This window comes from Halichoerus grypus, chromosome 15 (genome assembly GCF_964656455.1).
Source record: "Halichoerus grypus chromosome 15, mHalGry1.hap1.1, whole genome shotgun sequence".
In the NCBI taxonomy this organism is placed as follows: Eukaryota; Metazoa; Chordata; class Mammalia; order Carnivora; family Phocidae; genus Halichoerus; species Halichoerus grypus.
In genome coordinates this window covers 55,944,602-55,964,871 of record NC_135726.1, presented here as the reverse complement: position 1 = coordinate 55,964,871, position 20,270 = coordinate 55,944,602, and the positions used below count along the sequence as shown (strand labels likewise).

The 20,270-nt window shown below is 42.6% G+C and overlaps 1 protein-coding gene and 1 pseudogene across 13 annotated transcripts; both read right to left on the bottom strand.

The window, feature by feature from the left end:
* Positions 1 to 473: 473 nt before the first annotated feature.
* LOC118543254 (zinc finger protein 350-like) lies at positions 474 to 19,679 on the bottom strand. Of its 13 annotated transcripts, none has more exons than XM_078063424.1 (7): positions 19,406 to 19,653; positions 11,502 to 11,581; positions 8,547 to 8,660; positions 8,271 to 8,466; positions 7,549 to 7,675; positions 6,282 to 6,377; positions 474 to 2,369 (listed from the first exon to the last, which is right to left on the bottom strand). In XM_078063424.1, exons 4-7 carry the CDS (start codon positions 8,394 to 8,396, stop codon positions 1,009 to 1,011), a joined length of 1,710 nt encoding a protein of 569 aa, XP_077919550.1. In that variant the 5' UTR covers positions 8,397 to 8,466; positions 8,547 to 8,660; positions 11,502 to 11,581; positions 19,406 to 19,653; the 3' UTR covers positions 474 to 1,008. The 13 variants fall into 13 exon arrangements, with proteins under 13 accessions (XP_077919550.1, XP_077919551.1, XP_077919553.1 ...); XM_078063425.1 differs by having other exon boundaries at positions 19,457 to 19,653; XM_078063427.1 differs by having other exon boundaries at positions 19,574 to 19,625.
* Positions 12,751 to 12,889, bottom strand: LOC118543281 (U2 spliceosomal RNA; annotated as a pseudogene).
* Positions 19,680 to 20,270: the final 591 nt, after the last annotated feature.

Here is a 20,270-nt window from a genome sequence, read left to right as displayed (position 1 = left end):
TATTTAGAAAGTTTTGAAACTTTTATTATATAGGAACTTTGCACTTCTTTTTTTTAAAAATAAATTTCTCTTTTTATAAGCCATCCAGGCTACAGTGTATCTTATCAACCAGAATGAACCAAGACAGTATCTATTTCACCTGGAGTAGATATTTACATCCTCTTACTAGATTAGCTGGTATAAATGTACCACTTAAAGATAATCTGGTTACCTCAATGCTCTCTCCAAGAGACCATGGCCTTTTTCTGCTTTGGTCACCACTGAATCCTCACCTCCTCAAACAGAACCCAGTACAAAGGGAGTATTTAACAAATACTCAGTAAATGAATGAACTGACTCAATCTAAGGCTGCTGTTCCGTAAGTGCCTCTGCATAAAATAAACTTCTAAGAGTTTACAGCAGACATCCCAGTTTCCAATTAATCCTTCACCTTGGCCTGCACAAACTGAATTAATATACACATGCCCCATATCCCACCCACCCAATGTTAGCCCTTTCCAGATTTTTCGTTCATAGCATTCCAGATACAAATTTCCTTGTATGTTTTTAAAATTCACCGACTTATTCCCTCCACTTATTGAACTCTGACTTCCTTCATTCCTTTAACAGACACAATACAGCAATTGAGGTGTATGTATTTGGGTTGACATCAGATTATGCCTGTGTATCAATGCATATTTTTTTTTTAATGTTTTATTTATTTATTCATGAGAGTCAGAGAGAGAGAGAGAGGCAGAGGCAGAGGGAGAAGCAGGCTCCCCGCCTAGCAGGGAGCCCGATGCGGGACTCGATCCCAGGACCCTGGGATCATGACCTGAGCCGAAGGCAGACGCTTAACCATCTGAGCCACCCAGGCGCCCCAATGCATATTTTTAATAGGATGAGGAGATCAGGCTTTCCCAGCCTCGGCATTTATATAGTTCCTCTCAGTATATACTTTTCAGCCATACTATGACCTAGAAATTTTTGCTCAACCCTTCTCCATATAGAAGGTCTCTGAGCTTTCTCCTACTGGTTTTCTGTGACATAAAATAAGACATAATTGACCACCGAAGGCATGACCACATTCACTGCATTCATAAGGTTTCTGTCCTGTGTCAATCCTCTGTTGTCTCCTGAAGGTGCACATCTGGCTGCAGGCTGTCCCACTAGGACCACATTCCTATTTGCTAAGAGCCCACTGATGTTTACTGGCGTCTGACAAGCCACCGAAGGCACGTGCATAGTCACTGTATTGACAAGGTCTTTCTCCTGCATGGCACCACTCGTCTGTGATAAGCTGTGATTCTCTGAGGGAGGCTTTTCCATTTTGACTGAATCTCCACATTTCTCTCTTGTGTGTATTCTCTTATGTTTAACAAGGCAAGACATGTAGGCAAAAGCTTTCCCACACTCACTGCAGATATAGGGTCTTTCACCTGTGTGAGTTCTCTGATGGACAATGAGCTTTTGCTTTGTGGTGAAGGCTTTCCCACAGTCACTGCATTCAAAGGGTTTCTCTCCCGTGTGAATTCTTTGATGTTTAATGAGACCTGACTTCTGGGAACAGGATTTTCCACATTCACTGCACACAAAGGGAGTCTTTCCTGTGTGAAATCTTTGATGTGCTATCAGGCATGTCTTCTGGATGAAGCCTTTCCCACACTCATTGCATATATAAGGTTTCTCTCCAGTATGGATTCGCTGATGTACAATAAGATTTCCCTTCTGGATGAAGCCTTTTCCACATTCACTGCATATATATGGTTTCTCTCCTGTATGTGTTTTCTGATGTATATTGAGCCGTGATTTCTTCAGGAAGGCTTTGCCACATTCAGTGCATTCATAAGGTTTTTCTCCTGTATGTGTTCTCTGGTGTTCGGTGAGCATGAACTTTCTGGAGAATGCTTTCCCACACAGGCTACACCTGTGGGGTTTCTCTCCTGTATGAATGATCTGGTGATCAGTGAGCCAGGACTTCTTGATGAAGGCTTTCCCACATTCACTGCATACATGAGGTTTGTCTGTTTTTTGCGTTTTCTGATGCTTGATGAATTGGGACTTAGTACTAATGAGTTTTCTGCTTTCAGGGAATTTAATTTGGGGATGAAACTGTTCATTAATAGCATGTAGAAAGGATTTTCCATCTCCAGTAAGATCTGCAGGGTTCTTTATTTCATAGCTTCTGCTCTGGTGAGGTAAAGTTAAGTTTGGTTTCATAGTTTCTCCATGTAAGTCACACATATCATGATTTTGCCTTAACACGAAACGAGCTGTGCTCTGATGAACGTTATTTTCAAATGTTTTCTGTTTGTGCCATCGTTCTAGGCTATTCTCCATGATTTCATTTTGTAAGTGCTCTGGCAAATAGTCATCAAGTTTCCACGTTTCTAGAAAGGAAAAGAATAACGAATTCATTTATCATCTTGATTTGGACGAAAAACAATTAAAAGACTCCCTTGATGTCATATGTCTATTTGGTGATGACTATGAAATTAGTATCAATACAACTCCTGCACATCAGATAAAACAATAATATAAGTAACCCAAAAGATAAAAGTATTGTAAAAACAAGGTTGGATCATTCACAATAAATAAATACAGATTTGACTGATTTCTAAATGAGGCCTCGCAAAACATGCAGCGCCTGTGAAATACACGCAATTTCCCATGAGCAGCAGACCACTGGTTGGAGGGCCACCTCATCCAAACTGGGGAGAAACAGACTCAATCGCGTCACAAATCCTTACTGAGGACTACTGTGCACAGGACATGGTGCTCATGCTGGGGACACACACAGAGTCCTCATGTTCAGGGAGCCCACACTGCAGTTTGGTAAAAGGACACAAGGAAGACAGCTGCACGTTGTGAAAACTGGTGTGAAGGAGCAATGGAGACGGAGAGAGATGCAGGAAATCAGGTGACACTGTGGAGGAAGACAGGCCTCCCTGGAGGATTCATTGTCTCAGTCAGCCTTGGGGAGCAACAATAATGATACAGGTGGGCTCCAAGCACATGTCACCTACAACATCCAAAAGGGAACTCCTGGTTTCCCATCCCAAATCTCCTCCACCACATGTCGCCTCCGTCACAGTGAATGATGACACCTCCGCTCTTCCCTTTAATCAGGACAGAACTTCTCAGCACCTCCTGTCATCTGTGTCTCACTCACTCATAACCAGAACCGGACCAACACCAATGCCTTCCACCCTCCTGGAAGCCAGTCACTTTCTCAAGCTACAGCAGCAGCCTCCTACTTGGCTTTCCTGTTCCTGCCCGGCCAGCTCCTGTCTGCTTTCTAGACAACAGCCAAAGTGATCCTGCCAAACATAAATTATATCGTGTCAAGCCTCCTCCACTCCAAACTCCCCAATGTTTTCTCATCTCATGAGGAATAAAATCAAGGTCTTACCATGTCCATGAAAGACCCTTATGTGACCTGCTACCCCAACCCCCAGCCACTACCCCGTTGACCTTCTTTCCAGTCTTGCTCTGTCTACTCTTCGTAAATTCTGCAGACCACACTCCTGCCTCAGGCCTTTGAGTTTCCAGTTTTACTTGGGAACATTCCTTACCCAGGGAACCTACTCACATCTCTCATCTACCTGCTCAAGTGTACCTTAACATGGATTTCCTATTCCTCAAATCACAGGCAAGGCCAAGCACTCATTATTCAGTCATGCTGTTTTAATGTTCCTTACGGCCGTTTTCACCCCCAGAGCCTTACCTTCAACCTCCATCCATTCCTTCCTCTCACAAAGCCCATATTTACTTAAATGTCGAATCTCATCTGCCCTCTGTAATGACTACATCCAGAACGTGACCAGCACTTCCCCTCCACCCATACCGAAGCCAACCAATCTGTCATCATGTTGTGCAACAGCCTCCTGTATGGCACCCCTGCCCACTACTGTCTCTTGTCTATATAACAACCAGAGGGATTCTTTGAACACGTAATTACTGCCTGTCATTCCAGTACTCAAGAACTGCTCATGTTTTCTCATCTTTTTTTTTTTTTTTTTTTTAAAGATTTTATTTATTTATTTGACAGAGAGACAGCGAGAGCAGGAACACAAGCAGGGGGAGTGGGAGAGGGAGAAGCAGGCTTCCCACTGAGCAGGGAGCCCGATGTGGGACTCTATCCCAGGACCCTGGGATCATGACCTGAGCCGAAGGCAGACGCTTAATGACTGAGCCACCCAGGCGCCCTCATGTTTTCTCATCTTACTAGAAATAAAATCATGACTCCTTGAAATGGATTACTTGAATGATCTTACTCTCCCTTCCCCCTGCTGTTACTGCCTCTTCGATCTTATTTCTTTTTTTTTTTTAAAGATTTTATTTATTTATTTGATAGAGACACAGCGAGAGAGGGAACACAATCAGGGGGAGTGGGAGAGAGAGAAGCAGGCTTCCCGCTGAGCAGGGAGCCCGATGTGGGGCTCGATCCCAGGACCCTGGGATCATGACCTGAGCCGAAGGCAGACGCTTAACGACTGAGCCACCCAGGCGCCCCTCTTTGATCTTATTTCCATCATGTTCCCGACAGCACACTCCACTCTGTCCACACAGCTCCTTAATGTTTCTCAAACACATTCCTGCTTTGGGCTTTTAAATTTGCTTTGCTCTCTGCTTGGAACACTCCCAATCCAGCAGCCTGCTAATTTCCCTCACCTCTTGGCTCTAAGGCACCTTATCAGAGGGGTGTTCCATTCCTAAAGAGGAAACCAAGCCCCTACTATTCTGTTATAGTGACTAAATTTTTATCACAGTACTTTTCATTCTCTGGACATGCTATTTATTTGTTTATTTTGATTAATTTTTTTAAACCTTCTCTTAGAATGAAAGCTCTTGCTCTATTTGTATGCATTTTCTTACTGCTCCTACCCTCAAGCATACACTGCTATCAAAAAATAATTTTTAAAGGAATGAATGAAGGAAGCAATCACGTGTACAGAACACAGTGGGGAGAGTGTAGGAGAGATGAAGAAACTCTATTTGTGTGAGCAAGATAATATATTATGGAGATCACAGAAAGAATTTCATGTCATGTGACAGGTAATGTGGTTAACTGGGACTTAATGTCATCAGAATATGATGGAAAAAAAATAAAAGTTTCAGGGAAATGAACCCAACAGTGTAACACCTACAATGAACGAGAAGAAAGTCCAAAATTAGTAAATACACAGAGGAATTAAAGTAGGCATGAGTTATGATCTGACTTAGGTTAGAATAGAGAATGGAGGATGCTAAAATATCTTTTTAGCTAAAATTCATGAACAAGAGACTTCTTTAAAGAAGAGAGCTCTGCATATATGGAACATTTGAGGTAATGTCTGGATGGCCAGGATGTAAGATGCACAGGAGTATAGAGAACCTAAACTTACAGAGGTTTCCTGGGAGGGAAGAGGATGAGAGTTCCTTGCACTTATTGGGAACTCGGGAGAGTTGCCAAGGGGATGAGTGAATTATATAGAACTAAAGTCTGCTGGATCACTTTGAGGAGATGTCAGTTTGAGAGTCTCCTGCAGGGAACAGAAGAAGCTTAGCTTATTAGAATAAAGAAACTTTGAGGCGCTTAGCTGGCCCAGTGAGAGGAGCATGAGCATGGGACTCCTGCTCACAACCTCTTGATCTGAGGTTGTGAGCAGGAGTCCCACACTGGGTGTAGAGATTACTTAAATAAATAAAACAAGAGAGGGAGGGAAGGAGGGAGGGAGGGAGAAAGGGAGGAAGGAAGGAAGGAAGGAAAAAAGGTTTGAAAGGTTAGGAGACCAGATGAGAAAATGGAAAACAGAACCTTTGGAGGACCTCAAAGTGAGGACAAGGGCCCAGTGAAGACCAGTTTACTTTGGGGGCACAGCATCCAGGATGGGAAGGAGGTTAGGAAGGAAAAATCAACATTACCAATGGGACAGAAAGGTGCAGTAGTTAGAAGACAGTAAAGAATTCAAAGTTTACTGTTTGGGGAGAGGCCTCTGGACAGTGGACATTTATGGCAAGGAAGGTAGAAGAGTATGAAGAAGGGAAAGATCTGAGAATCCCAAGAAAAAGAGAACTATGCAAATAAGCAAAAAAAAAAAAATAAGATGTACATAAAATAAAAATGGAATAGATCCCAGAATAGGTAAAAGGTACATTTTTCTCTAAATTCCTATGAAGAAAAAGAGGTCACACATCAGGAGAGAGATGCAGGGAGGCACTGCCTACCTATCCTCCAACCCTCTCACAGCTGTGCCTCTTATCTGGCCAATTAGAATATGATTTCCACACTCTGGCCCCCTCCTGGTTCTCTGACTCACCTGAATGGGTTTGACAGGGGATGTCTTCTTCCACTGTCCATGTTGGTTCTCTTTGATCCAACTTGGAGAGCACATCTTGCTTGCTGGTGTGAAAACCTGTTTGTGGGAAATGACAGAAGACAGAAGAAGGCTTGAGGTCTGGGAAGACCACAGAATGTTATAGTTAAGGACATTATAAAGGAAAAACATACTGCACTGTGTGTCTCGTCTACTGTTGATACTCTACTACAGTACTTTACTTCTGACACCTGCTACATGGGGTTTTCACACACCAAGGAACTCCCGTGACACCAAAGGACACTGACTGGGTGTCCAACAATTTAACTCAATTCTGACATTCTCCACCTCGTGATGGCTTCAAGGGGTTCATTCCCACAAGACTGCACACCCTCTCCACTTCCCAGAGACTTCCCCAGTCACAAGTCCAAATTGTTTCCTGGGCTTCTGATGGATCAGATATTCCCATGGCCCCTTTTCAGATTCAATTAATTTGCTGGAGCAACTCACAGAACTCAGGAAAAGTTTCCTTATTACATTACTGGTTTATTATAAACTCAGGCACAGCCCAGTGGAAGAGATACATAGTACAAGGTATGTGTGAAGGGTATGGAGCTTCCATGCCCTCTCTGAGCACTTTTCCCACACCTCCTTCAAAAGGTCTCTAAAACTGTCCTTTTGGGTTTTTATGGAGATTTCATTAAGTAGACATGATTAATTAAATTAAATCATTAGTCTTTGGTTACAGATTCAAACTCCAGCTCTTGTCTCCTCCCCAGAGGTGAGATGGAACTGAAAGTTCCAACCCTCTAATGATGGTTGGTTCCCCTGGCAACCAGACCCCATCCTTAGGTTATATAGTGGCTTTCCAAAATCACCTCATTAACATAAACTCAAATGTGGTTGAAAAGGTCTTGTTATATAAATAACAAAAGACACCCATTTTACCTTTATCCTCTTATAACTTAGGAAATCACAACTGTTATAGGAGCTCTGTGCCAAAATTCGGGATGAAGACAAAAATACATATTTCATATATATGTATATGTGATATATATATATATACGTCATCATATATAGATATCACACATATGTACAAAGTAATGGCTTGCACTCAGGAGAAGGGAGAATATACCCATGTCTCTGGAGCCAGGGAGGAGACTGAGAATCTCACTTCAGAGCAACACAGACACTACAGAGCTTTAAGAAGCTGAGAAAGGAAAGGCCACTGATGGGGACCCTCTAAGTGACACTGGGGAGTTGTCCTCACCCACTGATACCAGGTTCCTATAGTTCTCCAACATCACGTCCCGGTACAGGTCCTTCTGAGCGGGGGCCAGGAGCTGCCACTCCTCCCAGGTGAAGTCCACGGCCACATCATCAAATGTCAGGGATTCCTGTAATAACAGTGTTTTCTAATGAAGTGATATCCTTTTGATGACATAGAAGAAATGTTAAAATTTTTCTACTTATTTCCACTCTATAGGCTGTATCTAGATATCTAGTGGGGTTTTTATTTTGACACATTGTGGAAGAAGCAAATGCCTGATTAAATATTCTGTAATTGTGCACAGTCATCCGTCCACTCATTCAATGAGAAATTTCTATAGCACGTAAAAGTTCAATCTTCTTGTTAACCTAGAAACACCATCCATGTGTATATGCAGACAAAAGATACATGTATGTATACTTTTCAGACTAATGCAACTGATTTTTTTTTTTTTTAATTTTTTTCATTTATTTATTTGAGTGAGAGAATGAGACAGAGAGAGAGAGCATGAGAGGGGGGAGGATCAGAGGGAGAAGCAAACTCCCCGCCGAGCGGGGAGCCCAATGCGTGACTCGATCCCGGGACTCCAGGATCATGACCTGAGCCGAAGGCAGTCGCTTAACCAACTGAGCCACCCAGGCGCCCCAATGCAACTGATTTCTTACAGGCCTCTACAACTCTGTTAGGGAACAAAGGAAAGAATAAAACAAACCGAAAGTCACCTGGGCCTGGGTCATTTGTTCTGCTCCCTGAAAACAGATGGCGGTGGGGAAGCTCTGCCTTGTGTCTTCTGGATCTACTTTTAGTTTCTCTTCAGAAATCTCAGTCTCGGTCAGGCGTGCCCCCATAAAAACTGACACCACATCTTGTAACTTTTTCCTCCTTCACATAATCCTTTTGCTCCTGGGGCATCAGGACCTGTGGGGTGAGGAGACAATGTAGTCTGAATGGTGCACTTCCTCTGGGTCCACACGCTGTCACTGCTCCCGAGCACTCACCTTAACACGTGCACACAGTACTGCTAAGTGTCCCTTTATTTGGTGCCCCGGAAGACTTATTCGTCTGACCAGTAAAGCCTGAGGTTCTGAATGCAGTGGAGGTTTTCCTTCATTCTGTGATGTGTAAGTGGGGTGAGTGTGACACGAGAAGAGGAAAATGAGATCTACCCCAGCACCATGCCTCAGGAGAAGGGGAATCTCACACAGACCACTTTTATAAAACAGACCACACAGAAGGAGAGGATCGGGGCAGTTTTCCTTTAAGCCATGAGTGCTCAGGTAACTCTTCAAAGCTTCTGAACAGTCTGTGAGTACAAGCTCTTCAGTTTGAAAACCAATATACTGGGCAAATAAGAGGCATTGTCTTACAAGTTATGTATTATTGCCTCGTAATATCTTAGGAAGTTTTAAATGGATAAAGACATAAGTACAGAATATTGTAAATAAATTAGAGAGTGGTAAATGAAATTGAAGTGTTCTCAGAGTCCTGTATCATTGGAGAAGAGTGTAAAAGTACTAATTAATATAAGAATTTGACAAAGGAAGGTTCCATGCTGTATGTTATCTCTAGTGTCATGATGAAAACTAACAACTCTCCTAATGTACATAATTTTCATGCTAACAGAAGGGGGAAATATAATGACAAGAAATTCATCCAAAACAAGGCAAAAAAAAAGTAAAGAATAAGGAACTGAGACCAAGTGGGGTAACTACAATGCACTTAGATGACTGTTTTTAAACAAAATATACTAAGAATTATATGAAGTATAAACAAAACAAGGATTTCAGTAAATTAAACACAAACGTCTCAAGATAGTCCGACTGGACTAAAATTTAAAACCTAATAACATGCTATTATAGGTTACATGTCTGAAACGATGATATGGAAAGCTCAAGAACAAAAGATTAGAAAAAGATATACCATGGAAGAGTAACCATACACAATCTGTGTAACTATATTCTCAGACAAAATGGACCAGAAAGCCCATTATTTCTCTACAGAGAAAGAGAAACAGGTTGAGAGGTTCAATTCACCATATTATAAAAATTGGCAATTTTTATTCACTTAACAATATAGCCTTGAAATGTATATAACAAAAATGGACCAAAAAACAAGCATAAATCAATCATTCCAATAGAAGACTTCAAAACACCTCTCCCAGTAACTGACAGAACAGCCTATCAACAGACAAAATCTATCAACAGCATTCTTTTGAAGAACATCAAAAGTATCTGGTAAGTAGGAAGAAATATTGAAATCGTAAGACTTAAATAAATAGTAAGATGGACTATGACAATGACTCAGAAAACCAAGCATTTTATAGATGTCATGTCTCTGGGGTGCCTGAGTGGCTCAGTCAGTTAAGCGTCTGCCTTCCGCTCAGGTCATGATCTCGGGGTCCTGAGCCGAAGTCAGACGCTTAACCAACTGAGCCACCCAGGCGCCCCTAAGGTTGTCTTTTAAAAAAACGATGCAGGGGGGCGCCTGGGTGGCTCAGTTGTTAAGCGTCTGCCTTCGGCTCAGGTCATGATCCCAGGGTCCTGGGATCGAGCCCTGCATCAGGCTCCCTGCTCCATGGGAAGCCTGCTTCTCCCTCTCCCACTCCCCCTGCTTGTGTTCCCTCTCTCGCTGTGTCTTTCTGTCAAATAAATAAATAAAATTAAAATAAATAAATAAATAAATAAATAAATAAACGATGCAGGGACAATCAGATATCCAAGCTGGGGGTGAGGGGACAAGGAGATGGCTGAACCCCACCTCACAACATATACAAAAATCACTGTAGGGGACGGCTATCAATGTTAATGAAAGATGCAAATCAGGGGCATCTGGGTGGCTCAGTCGTTAAGCGTCTGCCTTCAGCTCAGGTCAGGGTCCCAGAGTCCTGGGATCGAGCCCCACATCAGGCTCCCTCCTCCGCGGGAAGCCTGCTTTTCCCTCTCCCACTCCCCTTGCTTGTGTTCCCGCTTTCGCTGTGTCTCTCTCTGTCAAATAAATAAATAAAATCTTTAAAAAAAAAAAAAAAAAGAAAGATGCAAATCAATAAATCTTTAAGAATATAGGAAAATCTCTCAATGATATTAGGGTATGGAAAGATATTTAACATGCTACATAAACTATACTATAAAGCAAATGATATTCTACTGGAAGAACTATAAATGGTACAACCACTCTGTAAAACATTCTGGCATCACCTATTTCGGCTGAAGGTAAACACACCCTGCGACACAGCAATTTCACTCTGAGATATACATCTAAGCTATACCACCCTTCACACCAAAATAAGGGCACATTTGAACCAGAAAACAGACAAGAATTTTCACAGCAGCATTATTCCTAACAATCCAAACTGCAAACAATATGTTTAATTAATAGGAAAACCTGCCAAATACTCAAAACATGGAATGCTATGTAGAAACTACAACTTTTTTTTTTTTTATTTGACAGAGAGAGACACAGTGAGAGAGGGAACACAAGCAGGGGGATTGGGAGAGGGAGAAGCAGGCTTCCCGCCAAGCAGGGAGCCTGATGCGGGGCTCAATCCCAGGACGCTGGGATCATGACCTGAGCTGAAGGCAGAGGCTTAATGACTGAGCCACCCAGGCACCCCAGAAACTACAACTTCTATCCAGCTTGCAAGCTAAGAATGCTTTCCATGTTTTTAAAGGATTGTACTACAAAAACATAGGAGCATAAGTGAGAGACTTTCACAGAATATGCCTGACTCTTATTGCAGAGCAAAAACAAATACACCTATGTGCAAAAACATGAATCATTCTTAAAAATATTGAGGAAAAGCAGCCTCACATTTAAAGATGCATGAAGTATAATTACAATGACACACAGAAATAGGCACAACTAAATAAAATATGATTAGGAATGATTTTTTAATATGATAAAACTATAAAGAAAAGCCTTAAAGTGCTTGATATCAACAGCAGGACGGTAATTACCTTTGGGTGTGAGGATGCAATATAATTGGGAAGAGGCTCACAGCACATCACTGGGTGCTGGCAGCATTCTGTTTCTTGGCCTGGGCAATGATGGCTTTATGTAAATATACATTACTTTTATATAGATCAACTTCTAGATCTTTTAAACTAACAATAAACAGAAGTGCTCAACAACTCCAAAAGCCTGTTCTTTAAAAATACCAATAAGGGGGAGGAAAAGATGGCAGAGGAGTAGGGGACCCTACTCCAACCAGTCCCCGGATTTGAGCTGGATATCTACCAGACCACTCTGAACACCCACAAAATCAGCCTGAGATGTAAGAAAATATATCTGGATCTCTACAAACAGAGTATCACAGGCGGTTGGTTTCAAGGTATGAAGCAGGGAGGGAGCCTTGGGGATCCCGCACCCCCAGTTCCCAAAAGCCTCCCACGCTGCGGACGGGGCACAGACTCGCAGACCGATAGCGGCAGGGAAAGGACTTTAGGGCAGCCCCCCAGACTGAAATGGGAGCAGCGGGGCCCCACGTGCACACTGGGGGGCGGCTGGCAGTTTTAGAAGCACAAAGGGCAGAGATGTGCCCCCGAGCCCCAATCTGGAGGCGAGGACTGGGAGTCCTGCTGAGAGGCACACAAACCAGGATGCTGCAGTTTATAGCAGCACAGACAGAAACAGAGATAGTGTGGCCTGGAAAGCTCACTAAAGAACAGACTGCAATCTCTCTGTTCTGAGGCAGAGGACTGGAAATGATCTCTTCTGCTCTGACTCTCAGAAGAGACATGGAAAGCCTCCAGGGAAAGCCGCCAGAGAACAAAAGCCCCCCAAAACCGGTTTTCACTGAGCCAATCCCCCCCCCCAACAGGAGGCAGGGCAACTCCGCCCAAACAGGGTTGCCTGAGTAACAGCGGGACAGGCCCCTTCCCCAGAAGACAGCCTGGGAGAACAAGAGGCCAACAACCCTAAGGTCCCTAGAAAACAGGTGCATCTTGCTTGGGTTGTGGTCAATAAGATGGACTCTGTACATTCCCTCAACCATCCCTCAACAGAATGACTAGGAGGAGGAACCCCCAAAATAGGAAAGACTCAGAGACTGTGACTTCTGCCACAGATTTACAGATGGATACAGATATAACCAAGATGTCAGAAATGAAATTCAGGATAGCAGTTGTGAAGACAATAGCTAGAATGGAGAAATCGATTAATGGCAACATAGAGTGTCTAAGGGCAGAAATGAAAGCTGAACTGGCAATGAGATCCAATCTAATTTAATCTAGATAATCTAACAACTAGGGTAAGCGAGGCAGAAGAACAATTAGTGATCTAGAAGACCAATTGATAGAAAAGAAGGATACTACACTTGATCTTAGCCAAAAGGCCGAGAAGCGATTGATAGAAAAGAAGGATAAAGAGGAGGCCAGGGAGAAACAACTCAAAATCCATGAAAACAGAATCAGAGAAATAAGTGACACCATGAAACGTTCCAATGTCAGAATTACTGGGATCCTTGAGGGGGTGGAGACAGAGAGAGGACTAGAAGATATATTTGAGCAAATCGTAGCTGAGAACTTCCCTAATCTGGGGAATGAAACAAACATTGGTGTCTTAGAAGCAGAGAAGACCCCTCCCAAGATCAAGGAAAACAGGCCAATGCCCCAGCATGTAATAGTAAAACTTGCAAATCTTAGAATCAAGGAAACCATCCTAAGGGCAGTTAGGGGGAAGAGATTACTTATGTACAGAGGGAGGAACATCAAAATAACATCAGACCTATCCACAGAGACCTGGCAAGCCAGAAAGGGCTGGCAAGACATATTCCGGGTACTAAATGAGAAGAACATGCAGCCAAGAATACTTTATCCAGCAAGGCTGTCATTTAGAATGGATGGAGAGATGCAGAGCTTCCAAGACCAGCAGAAACTGAAAGAATATGTGACCACTAAGCCGGCCCTGCAAGAAATATTAAGCGGTGTTCAATAAAAGGAGAAAGACCTCAAGAGTCATATAGAACATAAATTTACAGAGACAATCTACAGAAACAAGGGCTTCACAGGCAACATGATGACAATAAATTCAAATCTTTCAATAATCACTCTCAACGTGAATGGCCTAAAGGCTCCCATAAAATGGCACAGGGTTGCAGACTGGATAAAAAGACAGGACCCATCCATATGCTGTCTACAAGAGACTCATTTTGAACCTAAAGATATATCCAGACTGAAAGTGAAGGGATGGAGATCCATCTTCCATGCCAGCAGACCTCAAAAGAAAACTGGGGTAGCAATTCTTATATCAGACAAATTAGATTTTAAGCTAAAGACTGTAGTTAGAGACACAGAAGGACACTATATCATTCTTAAAGGGTCTATCAACAAGAAGATCTAACAATTGTAAATATCTACGCCTCCAACATGGGAGCAGCCAACTACATAAGCCAACTGTTAACCAAAATAAAGAGTCATATTGATAATAATACGTTAATTGTAGGAGACCTCAATACTGCACTCTCAGCAACAGACAGATCATCTAAGCAGAAAATCAACAAAGAAACAAGAGCTTTGAATGACACACTGGACCAGATGGACCTCAGAGATATATAATTCCACCCTAAAACAATAGAATACTTATTCTTCTCGAGCGCACACAGAACTTTCTCCAGAATAGACCACATACTGGATCACAAATCAAGTCTCAACCAAAAGATTGAGATTATTCTCTGCATATCCTCAGACCATAATGCTTTAAAACTGGTACTCAATCACAAGAAAAAATTTGGCAGAAATTCAAACACTTGGAAGCTAAAGACCACTCTGCTCAAGAATGTTTGGGTCAACCAGGAAAGCAAAGAACTTAAACAATTCATGCAAACCAATGAGAACGAAAACAGATCAGTCCAAAACCTATGGGATACTGCAAAGGCGGTCCTAAGGGGGTTATATATAGCCATCCAAGCCTCACTCAAAAAATTAGAAATATCCCAAATTCACCAACTAACTTTATACCTTAAAGAACTAGAGAAAAAGTAATAAACAATGCCTAAACCACGCATTAGAAGAGAAATAATTAAGATTAGAGCAGAGATCAATGAATTAGAAACCCAAAACACAGTAGATCGGATCAACGAAACTAGAAGCTGGTTCTTTGAAAGAATTAATAAGATCAATAAACCACTGGCCAGAATTAGCCAGAAGAAAAGAGAAAGGACCCAAATTAATAAAATTATGAATGAAAGGGGAGAGATCATGACTAACGCCAAGGAAATAGAAACAATTATTAGAAATTATTATCAACAACTATATGCCAATAAATTAATCAATGTGGAAGAAATGGATGTCTTCCTGGAAACCTATAAACTGCCAAGACTGAAACAGGAAGAAACTGACAACATGAATAGACCAATAACCAGTAAGGAGATTGAAGCAGTGATCAAAAACCTCCCAATAAACAAGAGTCCAGGGCCTGATGGATTCCCCAGTGAATTCTACCAAACATTCAAAGAAGAAATAATACCTATTCTCCTGAAGCTGTTTCAAAAAATAGAAACAGAAAGAAAGCTTCCAGACTCATTTTATGAGGCCAGCATTACCTTAATCCCCAAAGCAGGCAAAGACCCCATCAAAAAGGAGAATTTCACACCGATATCCCTGATGAATATGGATTCCAAAATTCTCAAGAAAATTCTAGCTAATAGGATCCAACAATACATTAAAAGGATCATCCACCACGACCAAGTGGGATTTATCCCCAAGATGCAAGGGTAGTTCAACATTGGCAAATCAATCAATGTGATAGAACACATTAATAAGAGGTGAGAGAAGAACCATGTGGTCCTCTCAATTGATGCAGAAAAAGCATTTGACAAAATACAGCATCCTTTCCTGATTAAAACTCTTCAGAGTATAGGGATAGAGGGAACATTCCTCAAGTTCATAAAATCCATCTATGAAAAACCCACAGTGAATATCATCCTCAACGGAGAAAAGCTGAGAGCCTTTCCCTTAAGATCAGGAACACGTCAAGGATGCCCACTCTCGCCACTATTGTTCAACATAGTACTAGAAGTCCTAGCAACAGCAATCAGACAACAAAAAGAAATAAAAGGTATTCAAATTGGCAAAGAAGAAGTCAAACTCTCTCTTTTCGCAGACGACATGATACTTTATGTGGAAAACCGAAAAGACTCCACCCCCAAATTACTAGAACTCATACAGCAATTCAGTAATGTGGCAGGATACAAAATCAATGCACAGAAATCAGTTGTTTTCTTATACACTAACAACGCAACTGTAGAAAGAGAAATTAGAGAAACGATTCCATTTACAATAGCACCAAAAACCATAAGATACCTCGGAATAAACGTAACCAAAGAGGTAAAGGATCTATACTCTAGGAACTACAGAACACTCATGAAAGAAACTGAAGACACAAAGATGGAAAAATATTCCATGCTCATGGATCAGAAGAATAAACATTGTTAAAATGTCTATGCTACCCAGAGCAATCTATACCTTCAATGCCATCCCGATCAAAATTCCAATGACATTTTTCAAAGTGCTGGAACAAACAATCCCAAAATTTGTATGGAATCAGAAAAGACCCCGAATCGCCAAGGAAATGTTGAAAAAGAAAAACAAAGCTGGGGGCATCACATTGCCTGCTTTCAAGCTATATTACAAAGCAGTGATCACCAAGACAGCATGGTACTGGCACAAAAACAGACATATAGACCAATGGAACAGAATAGAGAGCCCAGATATGGACCCTCAACTCTACGGTCAAATAATCTTCAACAAAGCAGGAAAAAATATACAATGGAAAAAAGACAGTCTCTTCAATAAATGGTGCTGGGAAAATTGGATAGCCACATGCAGAAGAATGAAACTCGACCATTCTCTAACACCCTACACAAAGATAAACTCAAAATGGATGAAAGATCCCAATGTGAGACAGGAATCCATCAAAATCCTAGAGGAGAACATAGGCAGTAACCTCTTCGACATTGGCCACAGCAACTTCTTTCAAGATATATATCCAAAGGCTAGTGAAACAAAAGCAAAAATGAACTTTTGGGACTTCATCAAGATAGAAAGCTTCTGCACAGCAAAGGAAACAGTCAACAAAACAAAGAGGCAACCCACAGAATGGGAGAAGATATTTGCAAATGACACTATGGATAAACGGCTGGTATCCATGATCTATAAAGAACTTCTCAAACTCAACATCCAAAACACAAATAATCAAGTAAAAAAATGGGCAGAAGACATGAACAGACACTTCTCCAAAGAAGACATACAAATGGCTAACAGACACATGACAAAATGTTCATCATCATTAGGCATCAGGGAAATTCAAATTAAAACCACACTGAGATACCACCTTACACCAGTTAGAATGGCAAAACTTAACAAGGCAAGAAACCACAAATGTTGGAGAGTTTGTGGAGAAAGGGGAACCCTCTTGCAGTTGGTGGGAATGCATGTTGGTACAGCCACTTTGGAAAACAGTGTGGAGGTGCCTCAGAAAATTAAAAATAGAGCTACCCTATGACCTAGCAATTGCACTACTGGGTATTTACCCCAAAGACACAGATGTAATGAAAAGGGCCATATGCACCCCAATGTTCATAGCAGCAATGTCTGCAATAGCCAAACTGTGGGAAAAGCCGAGATGCCCTTCAACAGATGAATGGATAAAGAAGATGTGGTCCAGGGCGCCTGGGTGGCTCAGTCGTTAGGCGGCTGCCTTCGGCTCAGGTCATGATCCCAGAGTCCTGGGATCGAGTCCCACATGGGGCTCCCTGCTCAGAGGGGAGCCTGCTTCTCCCTCTCCCACTCCCCCTGCTTGTGTTCCTGCTCTCGCTGTCTCTGTCTCTGTCAAATAAATAAATAAAATCTTTAAAAAAAAAAAAAAGAAGATATGGTCCATATATACAATGGAATATTACTCAGCTATCAGAAAGGATGAATACCCAACTTTTGCATCAACATGGATGGGACTGGAGGAGATTATGCTAAGTGAAATAAGTCAAGCAGAGAAAGTCAATTATCATATGGTTTCACTTATTTGTGGAACATAAGGAATAGCATGGAGGACATTAGGAGAAGGAAGGGAAAAATGAAGGGTGGGAAATCGGAGGGAGAGATGAACCATGAGAGACTATGGACTCTGAGAAACAAACACGGTTTTAGAGGGGAGGGGGGAGGGGGGAGGGGTTAGCCCGGTGATGGGTATTAAGGAGGGCAAGTACTGTATGGAGCACTGGGTGTTATACGAAAACAATGGATCATGGATCACCACATCAAAAACTAATGATGTATTGTATGGTGAGTAACATAACATTATAAAATTAAATTAAATTAAAAAAAATAAAGACACAAAAAAATAAAAATACCAATAAAACATACCCATTTGTAGTGAAATGGATAACTCAGGTAAAATAGACATTTTTTTGTCTTGAAAAAAATACTATGAACATTTTTGGGTCACTAAGTTTGAAATGCTGGATGAAATCATAATTTTATGATCTAAACCTCCTGGAAACATGTTAACTCCAGACAATATAGCAGGTGAATTTTACGGGTAAGCAACTGGACACATACGTATGTTCACTACCACCTAATTGCTGAGTGGACCCAATACACTAAGATAAGAACAAACTATAAACATTGGCAACTGGAATGAAAATTAAGGTTATACTCAGACAATATCATCATGGACACGGAAAAAGAGATTCAAGGAATTAACTAATATAAAAGAGAAAATGCTCCTCCAGAAACCACTAAGCAGATTTTCGCATACAGCTGGCTAGAACTGCACCATATAATATACTAAGCTCATTTCACAGAAATTCAGTCATTAGCAATGGGAACTGGAACCACCATCAATGACTAAGACCAACCAGTACTTACTAATAAACCGAGATATAGGTCACCTTCCAAGAGGGACGGATACGAAACAAAATGGGGATTCTGTGAGCAAAGAATAAAGTGTGAATGTATGTCAGGCAAGGAAGCACCGGTGTTCGCCGCTTCTATGTATTAAGAGGTGAGTGCAGGCGTTGACAAACATTTTCTGCAAAGGGATAGATATTACACATTTTCAACTTTAAGATCCCTGGCACAAGGACTCAGTTCTTCCTTTTCCGCGGGAAAGCTGCCATAGACGACGCTTAACAGACGGGGGAGAGGGGTGGCGGTTTAGTCCTTCGGTCTGCAGTTAACCCCTGGACAAAAGACTTTAAAAAACAAACAAAAAGGGCGCCTGGGTGGCTCAGTTGGTTAAGCAACTGCCTTCGGCTCAGGTCATGATCCTGGAGTCACGGGATCGAGTCCCGCATCGGGCTCCCTGCTCAGCAGGGAGTCTGCTTCTCCCTCTGACCCTCCCCTCTCTCATGTGCTCTCTCTCATTCCCGCTCTCTCAAATAAATAAATAAATGTTGCAAAACAAACAAACAAACAAACAAAAACAAAACAGAGGGTTTCGAACTACTGTTCTGGGCTCTGCAGCCTTCTGTCCCAACAGCCGAGGTTGGAACCTCAACCCGAACTCCAGCCCCGGGGACCTCGGCGTCCAAAGCTTCAGCCCTCACATGCATCTCTCCGTACCACTGATTACACACGCCCTTATTAATCCGAAACCCGAGCCAGACACCCCGATGTAATGAGCATCCACCCGGGCCCCAATATCACTGGGCCCCAAATCAATTCTCCCACCGGGACCAGACGCTGCGATCATCTGCACATCGCCTGCACCACCGACCAGCGGACGGATCTGCAGAACCCCAACCTCTCGGCAGCGCGGACACAGTGGTTGAGCTCTACAGACCCTTAACCGTCTTAATCACCCCCAAAGTACCCTAACCACAGACAGGTGAGTCACAGACTCCCGGCTGGTTCCTTTCAAATACCTCTACTTCTGCGCTCGGCCCAATCGATCCCCGCCAATTCCACAGGCTCACCCTACTCCACTTCCACCCTGTGGACATCACGTCATCCTGTGAGAAACAAACCTCCTACGGGACAAAATAGAAAATAAAAACTAGAAAAATCTTCAAGGGATAAAAGCACCCAGGGACCTGATTTTCTCCAGACCAAAAGGAGAGTCTAAACGTAACACTTCCGCGAACTGCTTCTCCTCCTCGGAACGTCGCCCAACTCTTCGTCAGCCTACGGCGGCCGAGGAGGACCTGAAGCCTTTGAAGAACGGTGACCCACAGTTCGCCGTATTTCCAGGGAGGCAATATGTCCGCGCCCGCTCGTTGTGGCTGTGGGGGCGGCCATGTTGGGACACCTGCCGTTACACAAGGCAAAGGGGCGGTGCGGCCACAAGCCAGGGATGGCCGAGATCGTGAAAAGCCGTTCATAGCTCATCCTCAACGTTGGCAGGTGCGGAAAATGGGTAGATTTCCAGAGACCCAAGCTCTTGGAGGCAAAAATGGTGTGGGCTAAATCGTTTTCGCGGGCTGGACAGGAAGTAACAAGGTCAGGATGTATATTATCCACTCTGTATTTTTTAAAAAAAGGAAGTTTCGGGGCACCTGGGTGGCTCAGTCGTTAAGCGTCTGCCTTCGGCTCAGGTCATGATCCCAGGGTCCTGGGATCGAGCCCCACATCGGGCTCCCTGCTCAGCAGGAAGCCTGCTTCTCCCTCTCCCACTCCCCCTGCTTGTGTTCCCTCTCTCGCTGTGTCTCTCTCTGTCAAATAAATAAAATCTTTAAAAAAAATAAAATAAAATAAAGGAAGTTTCAAAACAGTCAATAGAAGTTCAGGTGT

What these genes read in the sequence shown, in the direction of transcription:
- LOC118543254 (XM_036104110.2), bottom strand. Translation starts at nt 8,396, where the DNA reads ATGGGGGCACGCCTGACCGAGACTGAGATTTCTGAAGAGAAACTAAAA. An exon ending in AACAAATGACCCAGGCCCAG is followed by an intron (nt 7,676 to 8,270) that starts GTGACTTTCGGT and finishes CTGTTATTACAG; the next exon opens with GAATCCCTGACATTTGATGA. An exon ending in TAGGAACCTGGTATCAGTGG is followed by an intron (nt 6,378 to 7,548) that starts GTGAGGACAACT and finishes TCCCACAAACAG; the next exon opens with GTTTTCACACCAGCAAGCAA.